A 26,554-nucleotide genomic window follows, 5' to 3' on the forward strand; every position below is an offset into this window, starting at 1 on the left:
TTATATGTAAATTTCATTTTAACTTTATTCATTATATAAGTGTTAACATTAATTGCCTCTAATATTTATATGTAAATTTCATTTTACCTTTATTCATTATATAACTGTCATTATTGACTGAATATCAAATATTTTATAAAATTAATAAATTACAATGCTCTCATTACATCTTTTAACATCAAAACATTTCTAGATACACATTCAGCTGATATTTTGCAAGCGGAGACTTTTAATCTACAGTTATCCAGAACGTTTTAATTAGATAAGGCTGCAATATTGACGTTTCATATTCTTTAGAATATGTGTGCCTACTGCCGATATATATGTATATATATACACCATTACCTATATATCATGTTATCTCTTCCCATTACTAAATAATATCAGCAGTACAAAAACTATTAAAAACGGCACAACAACCCGCAGCAATGCGCAGTTATTTTGTTTGTATAACTATAAAGGAAAAAAAAAAGCTAAAATGTTATTTTTTATAATAGGACTGAATAAGCAATATATCCATGAAAATATTTTTTAATCGACATAGCTCGGTAATATTTTATTGGACTGCAAACCGCCATTTGGGCCTAAGGTCATATTAGGCCCATAAATGAACTCAACACGGCTAAAGCGTGGAAAGAGAGCTTGACAAGAAGAAGCTCGCGGTCTTCACCACCATCAAGCTCGCGATCTCTATGTGAGGCCCTGATTTGACTAAAAATAATTGGAGCATGCGATTGCTACATAGAATCAGACTCAAAGCTCCACATCGACCTCGTAACCGGTGGTATTTCTTATGCCACGTAGACCGATCTTTTTAGTTAATGATATTCCAAATTTAAGTCCTTGTTCTATTATTTTTTTTCTCGTTGTATTAAACTAAACGTTCGTGCAATGTTATAGCGCCCACACCCTAACATTTAGCAGTTTACATAGGAATCCGTCTGCCGCTTAGTTTGATGCTATTCCATGCTATATATTACTCCTTTATTAGAGGCTGATTTTGCCTCAAAGAATTCATGAATCTTTCACTTTATTATGCCCATCTCTCTATAGTCTACTTCAGAGCTAAAATAAATGCTTCTTCAGAGCTAAAATTAATGCTTCACCTCATCTCTCTAGTTGTATTCTCGTCAGTTGAGTACTATGGACACTTGACGCCGAAGGCTACTCCTGAAAATAGCCAAGGCCCTTGAGTCAATTTGAGAGCGTGCAAACCTCAAAATGTTATTTGAACTTAGATTTTAAGACCTTTAAATATAAATGGGCCGGTTAAACAACTAGTCAAAACAACACATCTACTTTAAAATTATAGCCCAACTATTAATATATTTAGGAAAATAGCCAATTCATCGTGTCAATATTCCAATAATACCCTTAGGTTAATATTATTAACTATTATAGTAAATAATATTATCCATAACAAAAAAAATTAGTAAATCTTATTTACCGTAACACAAACAACAGCAAATCTTATTTATCGTAACAAGAACAACAACAAATCTTATTTACCGCAACAAGAACAACAATAAATCTTATTTACCGTAATAAGAACAAAAGTAAATGTTATTTACCATTGAGTAAATCATTCGTTTCTATGGTAAATATAACAGTAAATCCGATTTACTACTGATTTGTTAGAAAATTCAAGGACAAACAATTTCAACAGAATTCCTAGCACATTTTTTAGTTAATCTAACAGTAAATCCGATAGTAAATCATATTAATCATTGAGTAAATCATTCGTTTATATGGTAAATATACCAGTAAATCCGATTTACTACATATTCTGAAGATTGACCCACGCTTGGATTTTAGCTTCCTCTCTTTGGTACCTAACCAAACAAGAATATAATTAAATAAAATATTCAAATTTCAAAAAAATATCACATTCAATTTCTGTTTATTTATTTAATTAATTTATTTACCTGGAACAACATTTGGCCTTTTCTTCATCTTCTTCGCGAGCTTCACCGGCTTCACCTTACTTCCGGCGTTCAGTACGGTGTCGGAATTGCTATGGGTGACGTGGCCGCCGCCGCCGGACTTCAGCTGGCTGTAGATCTCGTCGATGCTGCGTAGTTCGTCGGCTTCCTCGTCAGCGTCGATGTCGTCGTTCGCCTCCAACTCCGGCTCCGTCGTGTTGTACCGGCCGATGGATTTAAACCTCTGAAGCACCGAGGGAGATCTGAAGAAGCTCGCTTGTTCCTTCTCCGTCTCTGGCTCAGTCTCCGGCGGAGAGGCCGCGGAGCTGTAGCGGCCGATGGATTTGAGCCTGTGAAGCACCGAGGGAGAATTGAAGAAGCTCGTTTGTTCTTGATCCGGCTCTGGCGCAGGCTCAGTCTCCGGCGGAGAAGCCGCGGCGGCGTTGTGGCGGCTGATCGATTTGAACCTGTGAAGAACCGAGGGAGATCTGAAGAAGCTCGGCTGTTCCTCCTCTGGTTCTAGATTGTTCTGATGTAAGTAATGCGCGGCCGCCTCTTGAGATCTGAAATTGTATATGTTGACGGACTTGAGTTTTTGAAGAACAGACGAAGATTTGTCAAGCTGATCAGAAAAGAAAAGGATATTTTGGGGATTCTAATTAATATTGGCTACTCCCCTAAATAAATTAATACTTTGACTATTATTTTAATCTCCCTCTTATTAAAAGGCTAGATACTAACAAATCTCAATATAAAATATATTAATTATCAAATTAAATTAAGTTATTAAATTGTAATAGTATTAATAAAATAAAATAAAATATATAGAATTTTATTTACGAATTTAGAATAATTTATAAAAAAAAATCATTTTAAATTAAATAAAATTTATTGAAGGTTATTTACGAATTAAAATAATTTATAAAAATTGATTAAATTAATTGAAATAAAATTAAATTAAAAATATAAATTTTTAAAAATAATTTAAATGCTAAATAAAGTAAAAAAAATTGGTTAATCTCGATTAATTTCCGTCAAACAAATTAAAAACTTGGTTAACTTTTTACCTAAATTTTGGTAAGGGTTAGCCTATATTAATTAAATTTTTAATATGGAGCATGAATTAAATGCGATTTTAAAAAAATCATATATCACTTTTTTATTTATTTAATTTTTTCTCTTCAAAACTGAAAAAAAAAAAAAAAAAAGTTGTGCATGAAAAAGTTATATAGACCTTATGAGTTCCACTTCCTTTATAGCTAATAACTCAATATTCTGTGATTCGTGAATATTAAATATATATTTATGTAAATTAAAACAAACAAACAAAAAATACAACTTTTCATTCTTTATTGGATGAAGATAAGGATGAGGAGGATTTCGTTCCATCCAAAGCAAATACGTAGAGAGTAAATTAGTCCAGATTAAGTGTCAATTGATAAAGACATGGAATAACATTACTGTTAATCTATTGAATTCTTATGTATGTATTATATGTATATTGCACTCTTTTTTTTTTCCTTTGGATGTGGACGGAATATCACGCTCGCTGGTGTAGACTATAGTACTACAACAACAAACCACCCTAACCCATTCTGTACTGCAAATCCATAAATCTTATTCATAACTGTACTGCAATGCAACGAAAATTCCTATATTTGAGTTGATAACTATATTTGACATGTCAACGTAAATCATTAATATAATATTAATTTCCGTCCTCTCACTATCAAAAAAAAAAAAAAAAAAAAATTAATTGACATAGGGATTGTCAAATATAAAGTATTATTAATTAAATAAATAAAATATTGGACTTAATTTAGTGATTTTCTGTGAGTGAATTATTATAAGACTAAGACTCCCCTCAAGAGAGCAATTGCTAGCGGCAAGGACTGTGTTTTTAATTTTTATGCAGCAGCATGTTTCATGCTTGTTTATAGTCTCCGCTTAGCTTAGCATTGAACCTCCAATCTCTCCTTTAAAATCAATATAAAATTCAGAATTTTTTACTATATAAAATATAAATCATATCTTTATACTAGTTATAAATCTTTTCAAACAAAAAAAAAAAAAAAAAAAAACTTGTCCCTGACACTTACAAATATATTGTAAACGTATTTCTTGGTTCACCAAACAACAACCAAAATTACTCCCGGTCGGGTAATACTCGTTCAAAATGAGTTAACGGGCTAACGGGTATTATCCGTTAGTATTTTAGCGGGTACGGGTCGGGTAGCGAAAATGTTAAACCCGCCCCGTTAACCCGCTAACCCGCCCGTTAATTATTTTTATGGAAAAAAACTAGATATTTTTTTTAAGAAAACATTAGATTACATCATAATGAGTAGGTTGTGATTCTTATTAAAAATTATATTTTTTATTTTTTTTAAACGGGTTAACGGGTTAGCGGGTGCTCAATTTTGGCAACCGTTACCCGCCCCGTTGGAAAAACCGGGTTAACGGGTACGGGTTAACGGGTATTTTAATAGACGGGTACGGGTACCGGTATTGGTGTACCCGCTAAAACCCGTACCCGTTGTCATTCCTACCCGTAACCGAAATTGATGATGCTTATTACTATTTAAAATCTGGCCGTAGACATATGCTCTCTGACATAAATTAATATACTTAACAAATTAACTGCGAAAGAGTGACATTTAAAAAATAAAAAAAAACATCATTTGCTTGTTTTTTTTTTTTGAGAGAAACCCATCTGGTTTTATTAAGCCAAATCGGCTACAAGAAGATTGGTGATACAATAGGGGGGCTCTTTAAACCAAGTCCCAGGAAAACCAGTATTGAGATTACACTGAGCAAAATAATTTTATTCCCATTTCGCTTGACAAAAGAAAAAAGCCCGTAGCCCGGAGAGGTCATGGACCAGATATCTTCTATGATGAACCCATCCTCGTTGGCAACTGGTTCGGTCGATCGGAGCAGAGTGATTGCGGCCTTGGAATCAGATTCGATCTCACATGGCCAGAAGTTCCAGCTTTTGGCGAACTGAACACCACCCCGGATTGCAGCCAGCTCTGCTCCCAAAACAGAGGTAGACTTGACGGATGTCCTGCTGAAGGCTGCTACAAACTTCCCGGTCCCGTCGCGAATACAACCCCCCATTCCCATACGCGCTCCTGACATCGGAAATGCCGCATCGACGTTGAGTTTCCACCGAGTCTTGGATGGTGGCGTCCAGAGAGACGGCGCCGGTAGTCTTGCCGGTTGTTCTGGCACCTGGGTGAACAGCTCGTAGTCCTCCAGCAGATTCAGCGCTCGGTGGAAGATTCCTCGGCTCTCGTTCGCTGCATCGTGGAGGAGCTTATTCCGCTGATTCCAACATTCCCATAGTAAAATGGATATTAACGCAAGGTCACGAGTTGGCAGGGACATGGAGAGCTCTGTGAGGATGTCCCGCAGATGGCGATATGGGTGGAGATCTCTGATCCAGGCATAAGGAGATTCCTCCCAAGCAGCTTCGACGACAGGGCAAAAAATAAGCACGTGCGCTGAAGACTCCGACGGGCCTCCACAGATCTGGCAATTAGGAGAAACCGGGATGTGTCTCTCAGCAAGGTTGGCTCGAGTATGAATGAAATCCTTGCAGGCGCGCCACATGAAGATCTTTATTTTTGGGGTGGAGCTTGAGCGCCCAGATACGATTCCAGATGGGAGAAGCACTTGGTGTTGATGAGCTAGCCTCAGGTCTCTCGTCGTTAGTTTCCATGGCTAGGTGGTAACCACTCTTCACCGAGTAGATGCCCTTCTTGTCATAATGCCACAGGATAGAGTCGCTTTTCCTTCCGTGGGGCCGCGCCAAGGAGAGAATCAGGTCTGCCTCAAAAGGAAAGAAGGAGTCACGAATAAGCTGGGTGTCCCATTCTCCTGCCGCGGTGATCAAGCTGCTGACTTTGGCGGAGAGCTCGAGAGTTCGAGGCGATTGGACTCTGAAGCTTGTCGGGGAGGGAATCCATTTGTCGTCGTATATCGAGATATCCTCTCCGGTGTCGACTCTCCACCTCCAACCTTTGTTGATAAGTTCCATGCCCCACAGTAGGCTCCTCCAAACATAGGAACAACCAGCCTTACTAGTACCTTTGAGGATAGAGCCATCAGGGAAATACTTGCCCGCCATAACCTTGGTAGCAAAGGATTGCGGGGCCCTAGCGAGTCTCCGAACCTGTTTTGCTAACAAAGCTTGGTTGAACTCCTTCAGGCTCCGGAACCCCACGCCCCCTTCGCGTTTTGCCCTGCACAGCTTCCCCCAACTCTGCCAATGAAACCTGCGCTTGTTGCCCTCGTTACCCCACCAGAAATTGGCACACGCTGACTCAATCTCGTCACAAATCCCAGTTTGGGATCTTGAAGGTGCTCATGGTATATGTGGGAATGGCTTGGATAACAGATTTAATGAGCGTCTCACGTCCCCCCATCGAGAAAAACTTCTGATTCCAGCCTCCCATCCTCTTCAGCGCCCTCGTCCGGAGATATTCGAATTGGATATTTCTAGACCTAAGCGAGAAGGTGGGGAGGCCGAGATATAGGTCCAAGCCCCCTGTCGAATCCACGCCCAGGATCTCCACGAGTGTCTGCAGGAGCTGTTGATCTGTGTTGGGGGAGAACGACACCGCCGACTTGTCAAAGTTGACGACCTGACCTGAGGCATTAGAATAGCGCCGGATGCAATCGATGATGGCCCGACATTCATTCACCTCAGCCCTAAAGAATAGGAGACTATCATCGGCGAAGAATAAGTACGAGACCGAGGGGCTTCTTCTGGATATTTGGATACCGTGGATTGCTCCTTGGCGCACCTGAGCATGGATTAAAGAGGAAAGACCCTGGGCGCACATAATGAAGAGGAAGGGCGATAGGGGATCACCTTGTCTCAGGCCGCGGAAGGCAGCAAAATGGTCGGAGATGTGGCCGTTAACAAGGATCAAGAAACGAACTGACGAGACACAATCCATGACTCGAGCTATACAGGATCGCCCAAAACCCATGGCCTCCATGATTCGCCGAAGAAAGGGCCATTCAATTCTATGCCTTGCTCATATCAAGCTTGAGTGCCATCATTTGCTTATTATTATGAATACATCTAGCTAGTAAAAAAAAAAAAAAACCGTATAATTACTGGGTGCAGGTCAACGTATAAAGTCATATGATATTTTGCAGAAAAATATAAATAAATAAATAAATGTCTTTTTTTTTTTTTCTGTTTTGTGAGTAAAAAAAAACTTTAAAATAACCAAAAGGGACATCACTTTATCAGTTATTATTATTATTATTATTATTATTATTATTATTATTCCCTTTTAATAAATTATTATATATATATATATATATATATATTCCACAAGGAAAATACCCGGTCTTGTACGCCACTACGCCCACGCAGATACCGCTAGCTCGTGTCTCTAAAACTCCTCTATATTTTTCATTTCCCCAAAAAAATTAAAAGACCCGTTGTTGTTCAGTGAGAGAGAGAGAGAGAGAGAGAGAGAGAGAATAGACGATGGACATGGACATGGGAATGGGAGGGATGAACATGAGCAACAACCACAGCAACGCCACGTCATCGCACGGAATGGGTTCTTCGATGCACATGACTTTCTTCTGGAGCTCGAGCGCTCAGATCCTCTTCTCCGGCTGGCCGGGCTCTTCTCGACCGGCCATGTACTTCCTCGCTCTCGTCTTCGTCTTCGCGCTCGCCGTCGTCACCGAGTGGCTCTCCCACTCGCGCCTCCTCAACACGCGCTCCTCCGCCGCCGGCGCCGCCCTCGCCCGCACGCTCCTCCACGCCCTGCGCGTCGGCCTCGCCTACCTCGTTATGCTCGCCGTCATGTCCTTTAACGGCGGCGTCTTCCTCGTCGCCGTCGCCGGTCACGCCGTTGGGTTCCTGGTTTTCGGTAGCCGTCTTTTCCGGAGCGCCGATACCGAGAAAGTCGCCTCTGATCTCCCGCCCATGGGCTGTTGAGTCCGTTACAGCTGTATCTATGTCCTCGATCGATCGGTTTGCTCTGTAGTTTTCGTCGTTTCGGATTAATTAGATTCAAATAATGTAATGGAAGTGATGTGTGCGTGTGTTTTGTGAAAAAATTAATGTAGAATTATATTATCAAATTACTGTTTAATTATATTACTGCGTTGCATATGACAAGATATATATACGTTCATCGAGAAATAGGACAAATTGAAGATGAAAAATAATATCCCGTTTTTTCAGTTTGTGATTTTTTTTTTTTAAATCAGAAAGAGATCTGTGTAGTTTATTTATTTGTTATATGTGGTTGTAAATATTGGAGGTTTAACGTCTGCGGTGTCCTTTCTCGGTAATGAAGTCGTGACTTTTGTTAGCAAGTGGCTTTGAATGAGTCAAGCATATATTCACGGGACCAAAATACGAAAAGTCGTTTAAATTCTATCCACGCACACGCCTTCCAAATCCAATGAATGAAAATAAACAAGGCCATTAGAAATTTAATAATAATATTCATCTACGGTTATCTGGTCTATTGTTTTGTTGCAAAGCTTTTCAAGCCTAAGGTATATATGTGCCAGTTTTAAGGAATCTTTTCTCTTTTGATTTCATGATTTAAATATAGCTTTTTAGTGTAGATTATGGATATAATGAAAAATTGTTGGAGGTTCATCATCTACACTGACATGACACACCCAAATAGTCACAGATAATTAACAAGGTCGAATGGTGATCCCACTTATTTCATTTTAGATGTTACAAATTGTTAATTATCTGTGAGTATTTGGGTGTGTCATGTCATTGTAGATGATGAACCTCCAACAATTTTTCATTACTTACAATAAGGTATTAAAATTCCAGAAAATGGTATTTCATGCTATATAAGGGAAGAAGCCTAAGAATGAATTTCAAATAACATAGCAATTTAACTATTTCTGAGAGAGAGAAATCCTGCATATGCACTACTTGGCTTTTATAACTAATACTGGCTACCTAATCTGGGAAGAAATAGCTGGCAAATGATTCCATTTTAAATTTCAGTGTCCCGTTTGTTTTTTTTTTTTATTTACCATTTTAGTAATGAGATCACTACAGACGCGTAATGAAGACTTACTTATATGTCACGGCCTCACGGGATTGTTAGCACTACACAAAAACCTGTTAAATATGGAACGAAGGAATGGGAAGAAAAGACAAAAAAAAAAAATTGGAATCAATAAATCAATATCTGTATTTACTTCCTACGTTTGGCGGGACTTTCTTCGTTAACGAAGTAGATGTTTTCATTTTTTAAAATTTATAAATAGGCTCTTCACATTAATATACTGATAAAATAAAAAAATAAAATAAAACTTAGATTACAAAAACTAAGATCAATGAAAATATTCAAAAAAAAAATTATAAAAAATACAATAGTACAATTAGAATAATGGGTTACCAATTTTTTAAGGTAACACGAATCATGTTCCCAATTGTGTTTTAGGGGACTTTGCCCAAATGAGATCAACGCTCAAAAATAACAAATTATGATCTAAAGTTCATATCTAAATAATAGAATTAAAAATCACTTTTATCAAAGATTCATTGATACGAAAACCCGACTCATGTTTGGATCATAAAAACTAGAGAAAAACAATAAAATAATCTTTCATGGGATCATAAGATTCACTTTTATCAAAGATTATTTTATTGCGAGAATTACGACGATTCTGATATCTGGACGACGACCGCAAATAGTCAAGAAACTTCATATGCCGATAAAATTGACGAAAATCGACGAAAATACAGAGAACTAAAATGAGAAACGCCTCTCCTCAAGACGAGAGTCCTTTTATGGTTAAGACTATACTATTAGAGTCTCGAGCCTCAAAGATGCGGCGACACTAAAATTTTTAAACTTTAGTAAAATAAAATAAAATTTGGAGGGGAAGAAAATGTGGCTAGGAACTTTTTTTTGGGAGGGGAAAGCGGATTCATTCTCAGAGAATGCAGATGGTTTTACTTCAATCTATAAATAAATTTTATATGAAGTTGCATAGAATGCAGATGTTTTTACTTCATCTATAAATAAATTTTATATGAAGTGGAATTTAAAAAGAAGACACTGATATATTTGAAGCGTGTGCCTATCAAGGTGTGTATATTATCAAATCATTGTAATAATTCTATGATTTAAATAAAAGGCAGAGACAAACTTTCTCTCTGAAAACCTTATATCGTTTCTTATTAATGTACCAATGTAGTGTATCAAAATCAAACAATCCCAGTTTCATCGTAATGTTTTTTTAGGTCACAGCTATGAATGAGAGATAAAAATCCGTCAATTAACTATGATTGTTTTTAATTTAGACCTACACAAAAATAAATAAATAAATAAATAAATAAATAAATTATGATTTTTTTATACTTTTCTCTTATAAAATTTGAGGTGGGCTAAATGTGGCCTTTATTCTAACTTGGGTTAAAAAAAAGGCGTCGTGGCTAAATAGCTAATTCAAATTAATGAATTTGTAAATTAAATAATCAAAGTTTGTCTGAAATCAATGAAATAGTTGATCTCCTAAAATTTCTTTGTTTTCTGTTGTTTGTTTCAGCTCAACTTCAGTCACTGGGTTGAACATAAACGAGTATCAGATATCAAGAGGAAAGGTGTGTTATATTCTTCGGTGTAGACTCTCACTTTTTAGTTACGGTTGAAGTTTGGATCAATGTTTTTGCTAAGAAAGAAGGCATCAAAAGTGGTTTCTATTTACAAGCTTCAAATTAATCTCTCCACAGGAACTAAACAAAATTGCTGGGGTGGACAAGACATGTGGCTTTGTCAAGTCAGTTCGCATTTTCGATTTCATGATACTATGTTAGGATTTCATTGAGGTTTATTCTTCATTTTCAGACTCCAAATTTCGTTGTCATTAGTTATCATGAAAATGCCATTCCTTGATAATTCGTTTGATGCGGAGTATGTTATTGAAGCTACTTGCCACGCACCCGATGCAGTAATTTTCTCGAGCTCTCTTAATTATCGGTTCGATTCATTTCCCGGTGGATATGTATCAACCAAAAAATGCATCGATCATAAGTACAGGAAGAGATTGAGATTGGTAATGGCCTCCCAAAATATCAGGTTGACAGGAAAATGCCTTTAAAGCTCTTAAGCAAGCGGATTTTGAGGTTACTTTAACATCGTCCTGAATTCTTAAGATTGAATTATCTCATCTATTTTTCTATATATTTAAAAAATTTGTGTACAAAGGTGATTTGGGAGAAAGATCTTGGTTCAGACTCACACGTCCCATGGTACCTATTTATGGACAAAAGTCCCTTTTTCTCTTAGCAATTTCCATATGACTGATGTTCGGAATTTCATCATCAGAACCATTGGTACTTTCCATCTCATAAATTGTTGACATTGATATCTGTTGGCCCATATTTTTTTACAAGCCACAAAAATGGGCCAGAAGACCCAAAATTTTGCCTATTCCGCAACAAGTCTGGCCCGCTAACAGCTTCAGCTCTCCCTCGGGGCCCTTTCCGCGCGTGTTGGCCACGCGCCAACCTGCTCGCCCATTTGGACCCGTTTCCTCTCCGCCTGGCCCATTGCCTCCCCGCATGGTGGGCTCCAGCCACGTTTCCTTCCCGCCTAGATAACCATTCGCCCAATATCATCATTTCCTTCCGCTCAAGACCAAATCAACCTGCCCAAAGCTCATTCATCACTATTTTTTAGCTAATCTCAGTTGGGACCCATAAAACACCTACCCCTCGACACAACTCCAAAACACTATAAATACCCAATTCACTCCACCATTTTCTCTCACGATATAAAAAAAAAGTTCCATTAGAAAAATAGCTAATTAAAACGTTTGACATTGCTAAATAGCCAACGTTTGTTAAATCTTAGGTAAATAGTCATTTTCATGTTTTTACAGACGTAAATCTTAGATAAATAGTCACCTCCATATATTAGACCACATCATTATTTACGGCTATTTACCTAAGATTTACCAAACGTTGGCTGTTTAGCAATGCCAGACGTTTAAGTTGGCTATTTTCCTAATTTTCTAAAAAAAATGTAAATTCATGCCAAATTTCTCTCTCACTCGTCTCTCTTAATTTCTTCTCATAAAAACATTTGAGATAAAAAAAAATAATAATCTACATCCATTCTCTCTAGAATGAGAGAAGAAATATGTACTCTCTCACACAATTTCTCTCACAAACCAAGGCTAATCAAGCGAAAGTACATTTTCTTTTCTAAAAGTGTCAAAGAGCTTGAGAAATCGATTATCACGTTCTTCACTTAATAAAAGGAATATCCCACCACGATCTTCGCGTTTTCTCTTTTCTTAGGAAACTGCGGGCGACGAACTCACTTCCGGCGCGAAATCGAGTAAGGAATCCACTACACGATTCAAAGATCCTCAGAAGCTCTTGGATGCGTTGGGCCGCGTCATAACATTTCTCTAGCCCTTTGAAATATTGAAGAGTGATTTTGGACCCATCCGAGACTATATACGTTACCAATCCAAGCACGCCACGTGTGCAAAAGTGTTAATCCGAAAAACGGCTTAAGAATATCCACTAGCAGACCCAGCTAAAGACCAAAGGGACATATGCGCCCCCCTGAATTTCTGAAAATGACCATTTTCATTAATTTTTACATTTTTACTTTAAAATTATATGATCTTTTCATACATGTCTCCTCTAAATTTTATTTTTCAAATTTACCTCCCCTGACTACAATTCCTAGCTCCGTCACTGTTGAGATCTACTTTTTTTTTTTTATATACTCTTGATATCTATACTTTTTTTGGTATACTTTTTGCACTGAACTATAATTAAAAGAAGTTTGTTACCATCAATTTTTTTTTATTCTTTGTATAGTTGAAAGCCCTCGAAACAATCGGTCTAGCTCCGAAGGGAAGCGATAGAGTTCTTAACTTTTTAGAGAGAGGCATAGATGGGCTCATTAAAGGTGGAAAGTAAGTTGTTTTCTTTCATCTTGTGTAAGAACTTATTACACATACTAAATGTGTTCTAGCAACATGAACACATTAAAAAGGAAGCGAAATTGATCGGTTTACCTCCAGCCATTGTTGTGTTTTTCCGGCGAGCTCGAGACTCCGATTCCGGCGAGAATTTTGTGGTTCTTCTAGGGTCTTACTCTCTCTCTTAGATGGTGTTAGTTTCTGAATTGAATAAGTGAGCCTAGGGACCTCAAAATCGTTTATAATACATTCTCATAACCATCAATGAGAAATATTACATTATAATGAACGTAATCAATTTGCTTAATTTCAGCTCTTAATTGTGCGTTATATTTGGTCGAAAATCGTTTGTATATGGACCATATTAATGGAGAGATTATTTCCATTGATAACAAACTAAAAAAATGGAAATATTCTTATATTCTCCCATTTGGTCCATATAACGAAGCACTCACATTAAAGAAACACAGGATATGAATCATGGCGATAGGTTCTCTACGAGCGATTATTATCTTCCATGTATTACGATACATTAAGTCTCTCAATTCAATAGCCTTTCTAATTCTTTAGTGAATAAACCATATGTTTATTCCAGGTCCACTTAAACGATATTTCTCAATAAATATAATGAATGTGCACAACTATATGAGAAAAATCAAACTTAATATGAGTTTCTTAAGAAGAAATGTAGCGTACAATGAAAAATTACATCATGGAACCAAGTCCCATGCTTTCCACATGATCCTTATATTTCTTTGGTGACATGCCTTTAGTCAAAGGATCAGCAATCATCAACTCGGTGCTAATGTGTTGAATGACCACTTTATCATTTTTAACATGTTCTCTTATGGCTAGATATTTGATGTCGATATGCTTACTTCGACTTCCACTTTTGTTATTCTTAGCCATAAAGACAGCAGCCGAGTTGTCACAGTACATCTTAATAAGCCTAGAAATAGAGTCTACAACTCTAAGACCAGATATGAAACTCTTCAACCAAACACCATGCGATGTAGCTTCAAAACACGATACGAAAGTAGCAGTCAATGTCTGCTTTGTGCTTCTCCAAGACACGGCTCCGCCAGCTAGCATAAAAACATATCCTGAAGTGGATTTTCTTGAATCAATGCAGCCAGCGTAGTCAGCGTCAGAGTAGCCAACCACTTCCAATTCATCGGTCCGTCTGAACATAAGCATGTAATCCTTTGTTCCTTGAAGGTATCTCATAACCTTCTTTGCAGCTTTCCAATGGTCAAGACCTGGGTTACTCTGATATCTACCCAATACTCCAACAACATATGCAATGTCAGGTCTGATACAAACCAGAGCATACATAAGGCTTCCTACAGCAGAAGCGTATGGAATATTCTTCATTTGTTCCCTCTCAAGGTCATTTTTCGAACATTGGTCCAAACTGAATTTATCACTCTTCACAATGGGTGCTACACTTGGTGAACAATCTTTCATCCGAAATCTCTCAAGAACTTTATTGATATAGGTCTCTTGAGACAAACCCAAAATGCCTCGTGATCTTTTCCTATGGATCTTAATGCCAATAACATAAGATGCATCACTCATATCTTTCATATCAAAGTTCTTTGAAAGAAATTGTTTCACCTCATGCAGCATTCCATTATCATTAGTCGCTAGCAGAATATCATCCACATATAAAACAAGAAAACATATCTTACTCCCACTAACCTTTTGGTATATACATTGATCCATGATGTTCTCTTCAAAGCCAAATGAAGTGATGACATCATGAAACTTTAAATACCATTGGCGGGAGGCTTGTTTCAAACCGTAAATGGATTTATTAAGCTTGCAGACTAAATGCTCACCATCACTAGAAGAGAATCCTTCATGTTGTTTCATGTAAACCTCTTCCTCTAGATCTCCGTTAAGAAAGGCTGTTTTCACATCCATTTGATGTAACTCAAAATCAAAATGGGCTACTAATGCCATAATTGTGCGAAGGGAATCTTTCTTTGAAACAGGAGAAAATGTATCCGTGTAATCGATTCCTTCTATTTGAGTAAACCCTTTTGGCTACAAGTCTTGCCTTATGTCTTTCGATGTTGCCTTGTGAGTCTTTCTTTGTTTTAAAGACCCATTTGCATCCAATGGCTTTTAAACCATCAGGCAACTCGACGAGATCCCAGACTTGATTAATTGCCATAGAGTTCATCTCCTCAATCATAGCTTTGTTCCATAAGTTAAATTCTTTAGAACTTACAGCTTGTGAAAACGTTTCAGGATCATTCTCGGCTCCAATGTTGCAGTCCGTCTCTTGCAGATACACTTCATAATCACTAGGAATTGCTGATCTTCTAACTCTAGTAGATCTTCTTAATGTTGCTTCATTATTCTCTTGAGGATCTTGTTGTACAATCGGATGTTCGATTGGTTGTTCAACATGATCTTGATCAGCAACTTGATCTAAAGGATCAACATTATTAACTTGTGGAATCTCAATAGTTGGTTGTCTTACACACGATTGAGCTTGAGGAGTGTGTACGATAATCAGTCTATCACTTGAACTAGAAGGTTAAGCTTCATTGTGATCTAATGCAGACACTGAGTCATGCAATTGGTCACTCCCACTAATCAAGTCATTCTCAAGAAATTTTGCGTTTCTTGATTCCACAATCCTAGTATTGTGAGATGGACAGTAGAATCTATAACCTTTAGACTTCTCGGCATATCCAATGAAATACCCAATTATAGTCCTAGGGTCTAGTTTCTTTTCTTGTGGATTATAAATTCTCACTTCAGACGGGCATCCCCAAACGCGTATATGTCGCAAACTGGGTTTCCAACCTTTGAATAACTCAAATGGCGTTTTTAAAAATAGCCTTGGTTGGAACTCAGTTTAATATATACACAGCCGTTTTTAGTGCTTCAGTCCACAAGAATTGAGGAAGTTTTGTTTTACTCCTCATACTTCTCACCATGTCCATTAAAGTTCGATTTCTTCTTTCTGAAACACCATTCTGGTCCGGAGTACCAGGCATAGTGTACTGGGCAACAATCCCATGTTCTTGAAGAAACTTCGCAAATGGCCCAGGTGCTTGTCCATTCTCAGTGTATCTACCATAATACTCACCACCTCTATCTGATCTCACAATCTTAATTTGTTTACCATATTGTTTCTCTACTTCAGCCTTGAAAACTTTAAAGGCGTCTATATCTTCATCCTTAGAACGAAGTAAATAGAGATACATATATCGTGAGAAATCATCTATGAAAGTGATAAAATATTTTGGACTACTTGCATCCATGTCAGGACAACAAATGTCTGTATGTATGATTTCTAACAATTCAGTACTTCTCTTTGCACCCTTTTTAGACTTGTTGGTTTGCTTTCCCTTAATGCAATCCACACAGGTCTCAAAGTCGGTAAAATCAATAGCACTAAGTACTCCCTCATTCACTAACCTTTTAATTCTCAAAATGGAGATATGTCCCAATCTCCGGTGCCACAATAGAGAAGAATTTTCATTCATAATACAACGCTTCAACCCAGCAGTAATGTTCAAAGAGCTCTTAGCAACATCATTTTGCAGTGTAATTGAATAAAGACCACCAGACAATGTACCATAACCAACAATTTCGGATTTATTTAATAATGTAAAACCATTATCCGAAAAGTTAAAGTCAAAACCAAGAGGCACAAGTCTTGAAACTGAAATTAAATTCCTTGAAAAACTAGGAACATAAACGGTCTTTTCTAAACGCAAATAAAGCCACTACTTAACACCAAATCGCAAGAACCGATAGCCTCCACATGCGAGCTCATCCTGCCTCCTGAAAGGATGTAGTGCTCACTTCCCACTGGCTTCCGTAGGTTTTGCATACCCTGCAAGGTATTTGAAACATGGATTGATGAACCAGAGTCACTCCACCAAGTATTATGACCAACATCAGTTAGATTTGATTCATAACATACAAACGAAAGTTGAATACCTTTCTTGTCAAGCCAATTTTTGAACTTAGAGCATTCTTTCTTCATGTGTCATTTCTTCTTGCAAAAGAAACACTTTGACTCTTTCTTTATGTTCGGTTTGACAGGGATCTTGCCTTTGTCTTTGGCACGATCTTTCTTCTTCCTTTCAGTGAAAGTCAGATTCAATTTCTCACCCTCTTCCATAGCCAGCCTATGTTCTTCTTGAACACACATGGTCATAAGTTCATTAATTGACCATTTATCTTTATGTGTGTTATAAAAAATCTTAAATGGGCCATATTGCTGGGGCAGAGTTCACAGAATGAAGTGAACCAAAAAGGTTTCAGACATTTCAACTTCCAATTTCTTTAACTGAACCGCAATATCCCTCATGCGCATGATATAATCACGCATACCTCCTACTCTAGTGAGCTTCATGGATGAGAACTGCATGATAAGAGTACTTGCCAAAGCCTTATCTGAAGTGACAAATTGATCGTCTATTGCTTTCATTAAGAGACGAACTTTGTCATATTGCTCAATTGAACCCATAATCCCAGCAGATACTTTGGTCTTTATGAACATAACGCAGAGGCGATTAGATCGCTCCCACTTTTCATAAAGATCAACCTGATCTGGGGTACTCTCCTCATTAATTGAGGGAGGCTCAGACTTCCTTATGGCATAGTCAATATCCATCCATCCTAGTTGAAGGAGAACTCTCTATTTCCAGACCTTAAAATTATCCCCTTTGAGTTCAGGAACATCACATTTAACATTAGAGTAACCTACAGTTTGACTAACTGCAATTTACAGAAATTAAACATGCTTATTAAAATATGTTTTGAAGAAAATAACTATATCATGATTTACCAATGCAAAACATGTGTTACTCAATGAATCTAGAGACATAAAACTTGCATGTGGGCTAAAGTTCTAATTCAGTTAGATTCACACAATTATGATAAAACTATCAAACTATGTTCCTTTTTCCTAATACCTGTGGGTTAATTAGGAAATATAATTTGATATTTTATCCTAATTAATCATACAAATATTACAAAATTCATGTGGGTAGATTTCATAATATAGCATATAATTAACCACAATTTTTATTTTAATGCGATTTTAATTCTAAATATACAACCTATATTAATTAAAGATGTTGTGGCTACTCTCTAATTAATAAAGATTATATTAATCGCAAAATAATATAACTAAAATAAACAATATTGTGCTAGTCATTAAATTGCTAAATGTTATATGCATGTTTCAAATAATAATAATAAAATTATGAAGCATATAACTTCTAAATAAATGACATATTGTACAATATTATTAAAACCGAATATTCAATTTATATTCTTTATAATGCCAAAAGAACTAAAAAGATGTACCATTACAACATTACTGCTTGTAACAAAATGTGCACATTTCCTATATATACAAAATAATAATTCAAAAGTCAAATATGTATATATAGCATATATGTCCGTGCATATCACCAAAAAGAATAGCAAAAGGAAAGGAATGTATTATAACAATATAATAATATACATCCAATAAACAAATCAAGTGTACGTGAAGTCAAAAAAGGTGGCTGAAAATAAATATATATATATATATATATATATATATATATATATTAATTGAATAAAACAGGTCCAATAATAAAAGCCCAAGCAACCGGCTAGACTACAACATTGGACAACAACCATTAAATCAATAGCAGCCAAAATAGTGGGCCAAAGGACTGTATGGTACGTAAAGTAATTGAAGACAAACAACAATATATAAACGACACAAAGTGTCAAACCAAACGACATGTCATTTTTGGTCATCTTCAACCTCCAGACGGGTCAAAACGACCCGGTGAAAACCCATATTATAACCCGGCTCGTTCTCTCTCGTTTTAGCACCAAATTAAGCGATTCAAAAGCCAAAAGAATCACAAAACAATTTTCTCAAGGATTTCCATAATAATATTAACATTTTGACGTAAAAAAAAACGCAAAACATAAACACACAAGAATATGGAAATTTTTAAAAACAAGGTAGAGGTTGTGTGGGGCTCTGATACCAAATGTAAGAACTTATTACACATACTAAAGGTGTTCTAGCAACATGAACACATTAAAAAGGAAGCGAAATTGATCGGTTTACCTCCAGCCATTGTTGTGTTTTTCTGGCGAGCTCGGGACTCCGATTCCGGCGAGAATTTTGTGGTTCTTCTAGGCTCTTACTCTCTCTCCTAGATGGTGTTAGTTTCTGAATTGAATGAGTGAGCCTAGGGACCTCAAAATCGCTTATAATACATTCTCATAACCATCAATGAGAAATATTACGTTATAATGAACGTAATCAATTTTCTTAATTTCGGCTCTTAATTGTGCGTTATATTTGGTCAAAAATCGTTTGTATATGGACCATATTAATGGAGAGATTATTTCCATTGATAACAAACTAAAAAAATGGAAATATTCTTATATCTTGAACTTCTCGGCTCTTTGCCACTTCTAAATTCTGAACAACATACTAATAAACAAATAATCATTCTTATGTTTATTTGTGTTGATTATTTTCAGGGCAGAGATCTTCTCACCGATGTACTTCTTCTTGGGCAGAGATCTTTATCTATTTGAGTGTTTATTCTATTTGATATTTGCTTGTTAAGTACAATGTTTAATCTTATGCTCCACAAAACGGCATTGGTCATCAATGTATCAGATTATTTCCATTTTGCATCTAGAAATTTGCATGTCCAGAGAACAGGTTTACTTATTAGTTCCAACAGGTTTGTTTTCTGTTCAACTTGTCATTGTGTCAAGAAAATAAGAAAATGATGTCATTTGTCTGATGAGACTTTCAAGAAACGAACCTGTTTTTGAGCATTTTTTTGCTTCAAATTCAATCACTGCAGTTTTGGCACTTCCTTTGGTTCAACTTCAAAAGATTACCTCTCTTTGCCAACTAGATCCCCCTTCTTAAGATCGACTCTTTTCTATTTACCCATTTGAGAATTATTTACCATATTTAACCTCTTATAGATAATTCAATACATAAAGCCATTCATAATCAAGCTTGCCTCTTTCAGGTTTTTTATTTTATTTTTTTATTTATATATATATATATATATATATATATATATATGTATAACTGTATATAGCGGTCAAAATCCATCAAGATTGGTCTAAAATAGATTTCTTTTGTATTTTCTAAAAGGTCTGGTCCCAATTTACAAACCGTTCAAAATGATCGGCGAAGCTAATGTACTGATCGAGAGATTAATTGAACCGAATAAGTGATGTATCAGAACTACGAAGGCGGTTTCTTACGGCCACTCATAGGTGTAGGTTATCATTAGCGTTCATAACACCATGGATTAGAAATGCATAAAAGATTTTAATATTTTAATTAGGATCCCTCATGCATTACAATTACATTTCAAAATCTAGACTTTATTGAAATTTATTACTTCACTTTATTATTTTAGCATTATGTCTCTAATCAACTTATATAGAAATAACTCTACTAAGTTTCAAACTAACTCTAGAATGAGAAATTTGTAGGATATGAACATAGCATCGGCATTGTAGTTACTATACATACACACAAAACTATTCTCATCACGCATATCATCCTGAAAATAGTACTAATTCTAACCAAGAGGATGATGATGCATATCATGTAGGCCCAAGTCCAATAGAGTTCATTAATGTTATTTCTTAGTATAAATCAGCAATGTGTTGCTTCATGAATTCTATGACTTTGACACTGCGGTTTGGATTACTACCACTCACTATGAGCTCTGGGGGTCTGATACTTTCGCGTGTTTGACTCTACATGTTATATTTTTCTTGATACATGTTTATAACTAAACACTTTTTTCTTGAAAAAAGTACTAATGTGAAATATCCACTTATTTACTCCTACTGATGTCCAAACCCCGATATTTAATGGTCTTTGATGCTATAAAATTGGAGATTTTGTATCTAAAAATAGGAGTTTAACATTAAAAAAAAGGTAAAATATTAAAAACCCAAAACATTTTTATACCGTCAAATTGATATTTTGTTCCCCTATTAATACTTGTCCAATTCATTTGCTTTTATAATACTCAAAAGTTACCAAAACAAAATAAAAACTATACATTCAAAAGGGAAAAAAAAAGATGTCAGGCGAGATTTTTATATTACAAAAAGAGCTTACAAAAAGAGCTCAACTTCTTATTGTTATATTTTCAGGTTTAAAACCATAAGAGATCAAGAGATCAAGCTATTTTCATATTTCCGGGTTTTGTTTTTCTTCTTTTAACTCTTATTATTTTTATTACTATTTTGCTTTCTATCAGTTTGTTGTTTTTATTTGATAAGTTTTGCTTGTGTGTGTGTGTGTGTTTTTTTTTATCAATATATTAATAATTAGTGTTAAATATGTCGAATAGGAAATACCCATCGGGATTAAAAAAAAACTAGAAAGCTTTGTTAAATCACAAAAAAGAGCAATATTGAAAATTTTGTTTTATTCAATAAAAAAGATCAAGCATAGAAGTTTGGATTTATTTTCTGAATTAAAAGCTTGCTAAATCACAAATACCCATCGAGAGAAGTTTTATCAAATTGAAGTTGATAAAGTCTTATCCGAAGTCATCCTTGTGCCAATAAAGAATTAACGGGCTAGCTATTTTGTCAGTTGAAAAAGAGTTGTTAGATAAACTTGAGTATAATGATCTAATTTTTTTATTTGCATCTCAAAAAATAAGAAAAGTGGATTTTGTGTAATTCTCTTACTTTCTATTTTGTAAAATGACTTTTTTTGTAATTGAATCGAGTTGTTTTGTAATTTCATATTTAATATTTTGTTTCATGAAGAATTTATAATATATTATATTTTTAAATTAACTCGTCCAAGCTCCAAAATTCCTTCGGCTCTACACTGCTTGCTATTGATATACTCTACTATCTCCAAGAGATATATAGAGTCCTATAGCATTAGACCAAGCAATAAGCCTTTCACAATTTTATGAATCGTTGAATGAAACCATAAACACTTGTTTATGATACTGATCTTTATTTTTTTTTATAACTTATTTCTATTTATAATACATTATTTATTACATAATTTCTAATTTTTTATTTTAAGTACTTATAACTAATTAAGTTATGAAAAATAAATAAGCTATAAGTTATTAAAAAAAAATTAAGTCATAAAAAAGTTATACAAAAATAATAAGTTATAAAGATACAAACAAACTTCTCAACAACTAAGCCAACAATAACTTTTGAATATAGTATAAATTTTCTATGATATAATCCTTATAATTTTTTTACCAAATTTTTGTAAATTGGACGAAAATATAGTACGGATTGGGAAAAAAAATCTAATAAATTTGTTGAAATTTTAAAAAATGGTTGGAAAAAAAAGTGGTCGAAAGCATATAATTGGTCGAAACCTGGAAAACAATTTGACGAAAAACACATGATTTTTTTGCAAAAATTTGAAAAGAAAAGTTCATAAATTAATGAAAAAGTTATCAACAAAAATATTAAACTTATCCATTAAATCTTAAAACTTACACGTGTGAGGTTTTCTTATGGGTATGGAGATAGAATATGGTACTCTTGCGTAATTAATAAGTAAAGACAATTTAGTCTTTTCATGTCGCCGTAGTGTAAGGTTATTTGGAAATATATAATATCATGTGGAGTTTTGTCACGTGAGCATCTTAAGCTTAAGGTGTAAGATTTTCCAAGTTTCTCAAATGAATTTCAACGTTGTTTTATGAGCAGTTTTATTTTAAAGTTTTTTTTTAGAATTAATAATATAGATTTAGATTATATGATATATTACCAGTTCAAGCGTAAGTGATATTATTGGTTAAGATTACATAATTTATTACAAAGATATTAGATTGAAGAAAAATAAATTATTCACCTATAAGGAGTATATATTTCTGCAATACTTGAAATTCGAACTCCAAAACATCTACAATAAAATATATGTGAGATAATCACTAGATCAAACTAGTTACCACGATTTTATTTTAGTAATGACTCTCTCTATCATTTAACATTGAAGCTTGGTAGGGTAGTCATGATGACTTGTGAACATATCTATATATATAGCTCACCATGTATACTAGTTATCATTTAACTATGTATCTAATTTAGGTTTTCAATTAATAGATTCCATTAATAAATTAGATAAACTTTCAAGTTATATAGGTTGCTGAAATTAAAGTCACTGTATGGAAGGTTAACATTTATTACGTATATAATTAGTTCAATGTGCTATATAGACAAAGGAAATAAATAAGGTAGCTATAAGAATTCATAAGCAAGCTGCAAGCATGTCATTTAAACGTTTTTTTAGTGGGAAAGGTCGGTCGTATGAGAGTACAATACATACATTACATTCATATATAAGTTAGGCATATAATTCATTTAAATCCATTACGTTAATATTTTAATCGAAATTTTTTAAAATTCATAAAATAACTCAAACTCAAACAAGACGTATTCTCCTTATTAATTAAACTATAATTTTAATTAAAAATAATCATTTAATTATTTCATATATTTTTCTTTTATATATTGTGTTAATAATGGTTATGTTCAGTTAACATATTATTATTATTATATATATATATATATATATATATATATATATATATATATATATATATATAAAGGAGATGAGGGTCTCCCTCTCACGAAATAATGTTCATTGAACATCGTTTCGTATTTTTATTTTTTTTTTTTATTTTTTTTTTGTTTTTTAAATAAAATATTGGACCCTAAACATAAATAGTGTTCATTCGTACCGAGTTATTTTTTATCTGAAAGATAAAAATGTTTTCAAAAAATTTTAAATACATTTTTTTCAAACATAAATATTTATATACATGTCTCTATATATTTATTCCTTCAGACTAAAATATATTAATTATTCCGCAGCAACGCGCGGGGCATATATTGCTTGTATATACATATAGTAAAAAATTCGTGGGATAAATTATATTGCTCATAAAATTCCTGAAATTTCAACGCATATTTTCGGTATTTGGGGAAGTTGTTTTTAGAGAATTTGTCTCAACTATCACAATTTGATAAATTTTTTCCTATATTCCACCAAAAGCTTAATTTGACCAAAAATACTACTAAACCACTTGTACAAATATAATTTTATCATCAACAATTGATGTCAACAATTTATGTCAATTGCTGACATAGATGTCAACAATAGATGTCGATTGTTGACATCTATGTCAACAACAGTGAACCCAAAACTTATATATGTTAATAATAGATGTCAACATGTCAATTGTTGATATCATGTTGAAAGTAAAATTGTATTTGTACAAGTAGTTTACTAAGTATTTTTGGCCAAATTAAATTTTTAGTAAAAAATTGAATGAAACTTATTAAATGTTGTTAGTTGAGGTAATTTATCTTGTTTTTATGTCATGACCGAGAGAGGTACTACTAGCTATCAGTTGTCCAAAGTTTTAAGCCCCCATACATTTCCCTATGTTATATACGCGGTAAGGTAACATATGTTATTTATGTTTCAAATTACGCTGTTTTAAAGACAATAATTAACCACGAAAGTTACATACTACCCAACCCCCACTCATTTAAAATTCCCGAGTCTTTTGATTGATAACTTACACCGCTGCTTTTGAATTTATAAATAAATAAAAAAAATTATTCTTAACTGTCGTAAAGGGATCTGATATGAAATTACGAACACACAAATCATAAACGATAGCGTGTCCAATAAAAATTTCAGGTCCAATAGTATGCGACTCTGCGTAGAGGAGACCGATCGAAACCATAATTAAAAAGAGTAGATAAAAGAATCTCACTTTATAAGAATTTTCAATAAACGACAACAGATCCATCAAGCTTCGTTTTATCAATTCATTAAGCAGCATTAATAGTCAATGATACCATAGGAGGGATTACATAATAAAATTGGGAAATTGACTACAAATATTTGCATGAGACAATTTACTTGCCCATTGAAATTGAAGTAGTATTAAGCTCAAAAGTCTACTATGACTAAAAAATAATATAAAAATTTAGGTAATTAGCCAATTCAGACGTTTGAGATTGCTATATAACTAACGTTTGATAAATATTTAGTAAATCGTCATAAACATGACGTGACATTTCTGGTTTGCTCTTTCATTGAAATAAAAAGGTGAGATATTTACGTTAATTTAAGCGTGTAAATACCCTGGATGTGGTTATTTACCAAATATTTATCAAACGTTGGTTAAATAACAATCTCAAATAATGGACCCAAAATAATATTGTGAAGACAAGCCAATAATGTTTATTTCAAAGAGTATATATAAATAAACAAAAGAAATAAACAAAAACGTCTTAAAATTCGTTGCAGGTTTATTATACATTCTATTCTCATTTGTGCCACCAAAAAAGAAACAAAGAAAAAGACAGGGTACATAATTATGAAAATCGAAAATGGTAGCATAAGTACCTAATCGTTGCAAGTTTATAATTTAGATATTCATTTTTGAGCGACAAATCATGTTTTAGTTGCATTGTAATTATCGAATCCTTGAATTTGGACAAAAATACAAGTGTGTAGAAATTTGAAAACAATAGATATTTACGCCGTCATATCTATAAAAAAAAAAGTAAATTTGTCTCCATTTTAACAAAATTTCAAAAGATTTCTTAAACAAATATTGGAGTAGCTTTTTGCACAGAGAAGCTTCATTTCATATGATAATAATGAAACATGGATTCTAACTCTAAAAGGAAATTTTTGTTATTATGAATATTTTGATAATAACCTTTGCGTTCACTTCAGTTGGACAACGAAAACTTCGCAAGTTAAAAAATTGAGTGATTCCAAGTCTTATGGATTCGTGACGTCAAGGGTATTAAGAATATAGCCATTGTGTTAGCTGAAAAATCTTGTCTACTACCGTGGAATTCCTCCAGAGAAGAATTCCGCCCATCGGTACATTTTTCGATCGCCAACGGGAGGTGGTCTTCACTGCCAGTCTAATAATAAAGTTTACGCTTTGGGTAACTAAAGCCCTCAATGGGTATCTTTCTCCTTCTTATTCTTTGAAAATTCTTAGAAAGGGAGCGGTCATTTTGCGTTGGAGAGCACCGTCCCGGAGAGCGGCTACAGAGGCGCGCATATCTGCGCGACTTCACTGGCCGCGGCGAAGGTGAGAGAGGCCCAGGCGGAGTTGCCCGGTATGCAAAGTGTAGGGGCCGGTCAGGAGTTGTTGCGTTAATAATCGTTAATTTATTTCTTCGTTTGTTTGATTTATGGGTTTTTCTTCTCAGTCGTTTCTTTCATCTTAGTTAATTATCGTTAATTAAATATGCGTTTCTTTGAATTTTGGTTTTTTCTTCTCCATCAGTTCATTCACCTCAATTAATTATTGTTAATAATCTTTAATGAGTTTTCATGTTTCTCAATTTTTGCGAGTAAAAGTTACTTTCAGAAGCCTTCGAATTCCTTTGTCTTTTGCGTTCAAAATTATTTGGACAATTTCTATGTTTTTTTAAACTGAGAAATGGTGAATAGTTTTTGTTTTTGTTTTTTTTTGTTTGTTTTTTTTTGTTTTTTTTTTTTAAGGTTGAAGGTTGCGTGTATACAACGGTTTTTTGATTTACGGGAGAAATCAACACATGTCATTAATTTTTTTTTTCAATTACTAATAATAAATACA

At 34.5% G+C, this 26,554-nt stretch overlaps 1 protein-coding gene and 2 pseudogenes across 1 annotated transcript; 2 read left to right on the plus strand and 1 right to left on the minus strand.

Moving 5' to 3' along the window:
• Positions 1–1,553: 1,553 nt before the first annotated feature.
• LOC149381826 (uncharacterized) lies at positions 1,554–6,931 on the minus strand. Its single transcript, XM_089601434.1, has 5 exons — positions 6,343–6,931; positions 5,620–6,245; positions 4,731–5,456; positions 1,926–2,577; positions 1,554–1,832 (listed from the first exon to the last, which is right to left on the minus strand). Exons 1-5 carry the CDS (start codon positions 6,929–6,931, stop codon positions 1,693–1,695), a joined length of 2,733 nt encoding a protein of 910 aa, XP_089457560.1. The 3' UTR covers positions 1,554–1,692.
• Positions 6,932–7,279: 348 nt separating this feature from the next.
• Positions 7,280–8,152, plus strand: LOC149381827 (copper transporter 1 pseudogene; annotated as a pseudogene).
• A 1,787-nt stretch (positions 8,153–9,939) lies between these two features.
• LOC149381828 (cycloartenol-C-24-methyltransferase-like) lies at positions 9,940–26,113 on the plus strand (annotated as a pseudogene).
• Positions 26,114–26,554: the final 441 nt, after the last annotated feature.

This window comes from Urtica dioica, chromosome 11, assembly GCF_054948205.1.
Source record: "Urtica dioica subsp. dioica isolate 48M chromosome 11, U.dioica_male_clone48M_v1_H2, whole genome shotgun sequence".
In the NCBI taxonomy this organism is placed as follows: Eukaryota; Viridiplantae; Streptophyta; class Magnoliopsida; order Rosales; family Urticaceae; genus Urtica; species Urtica dioica.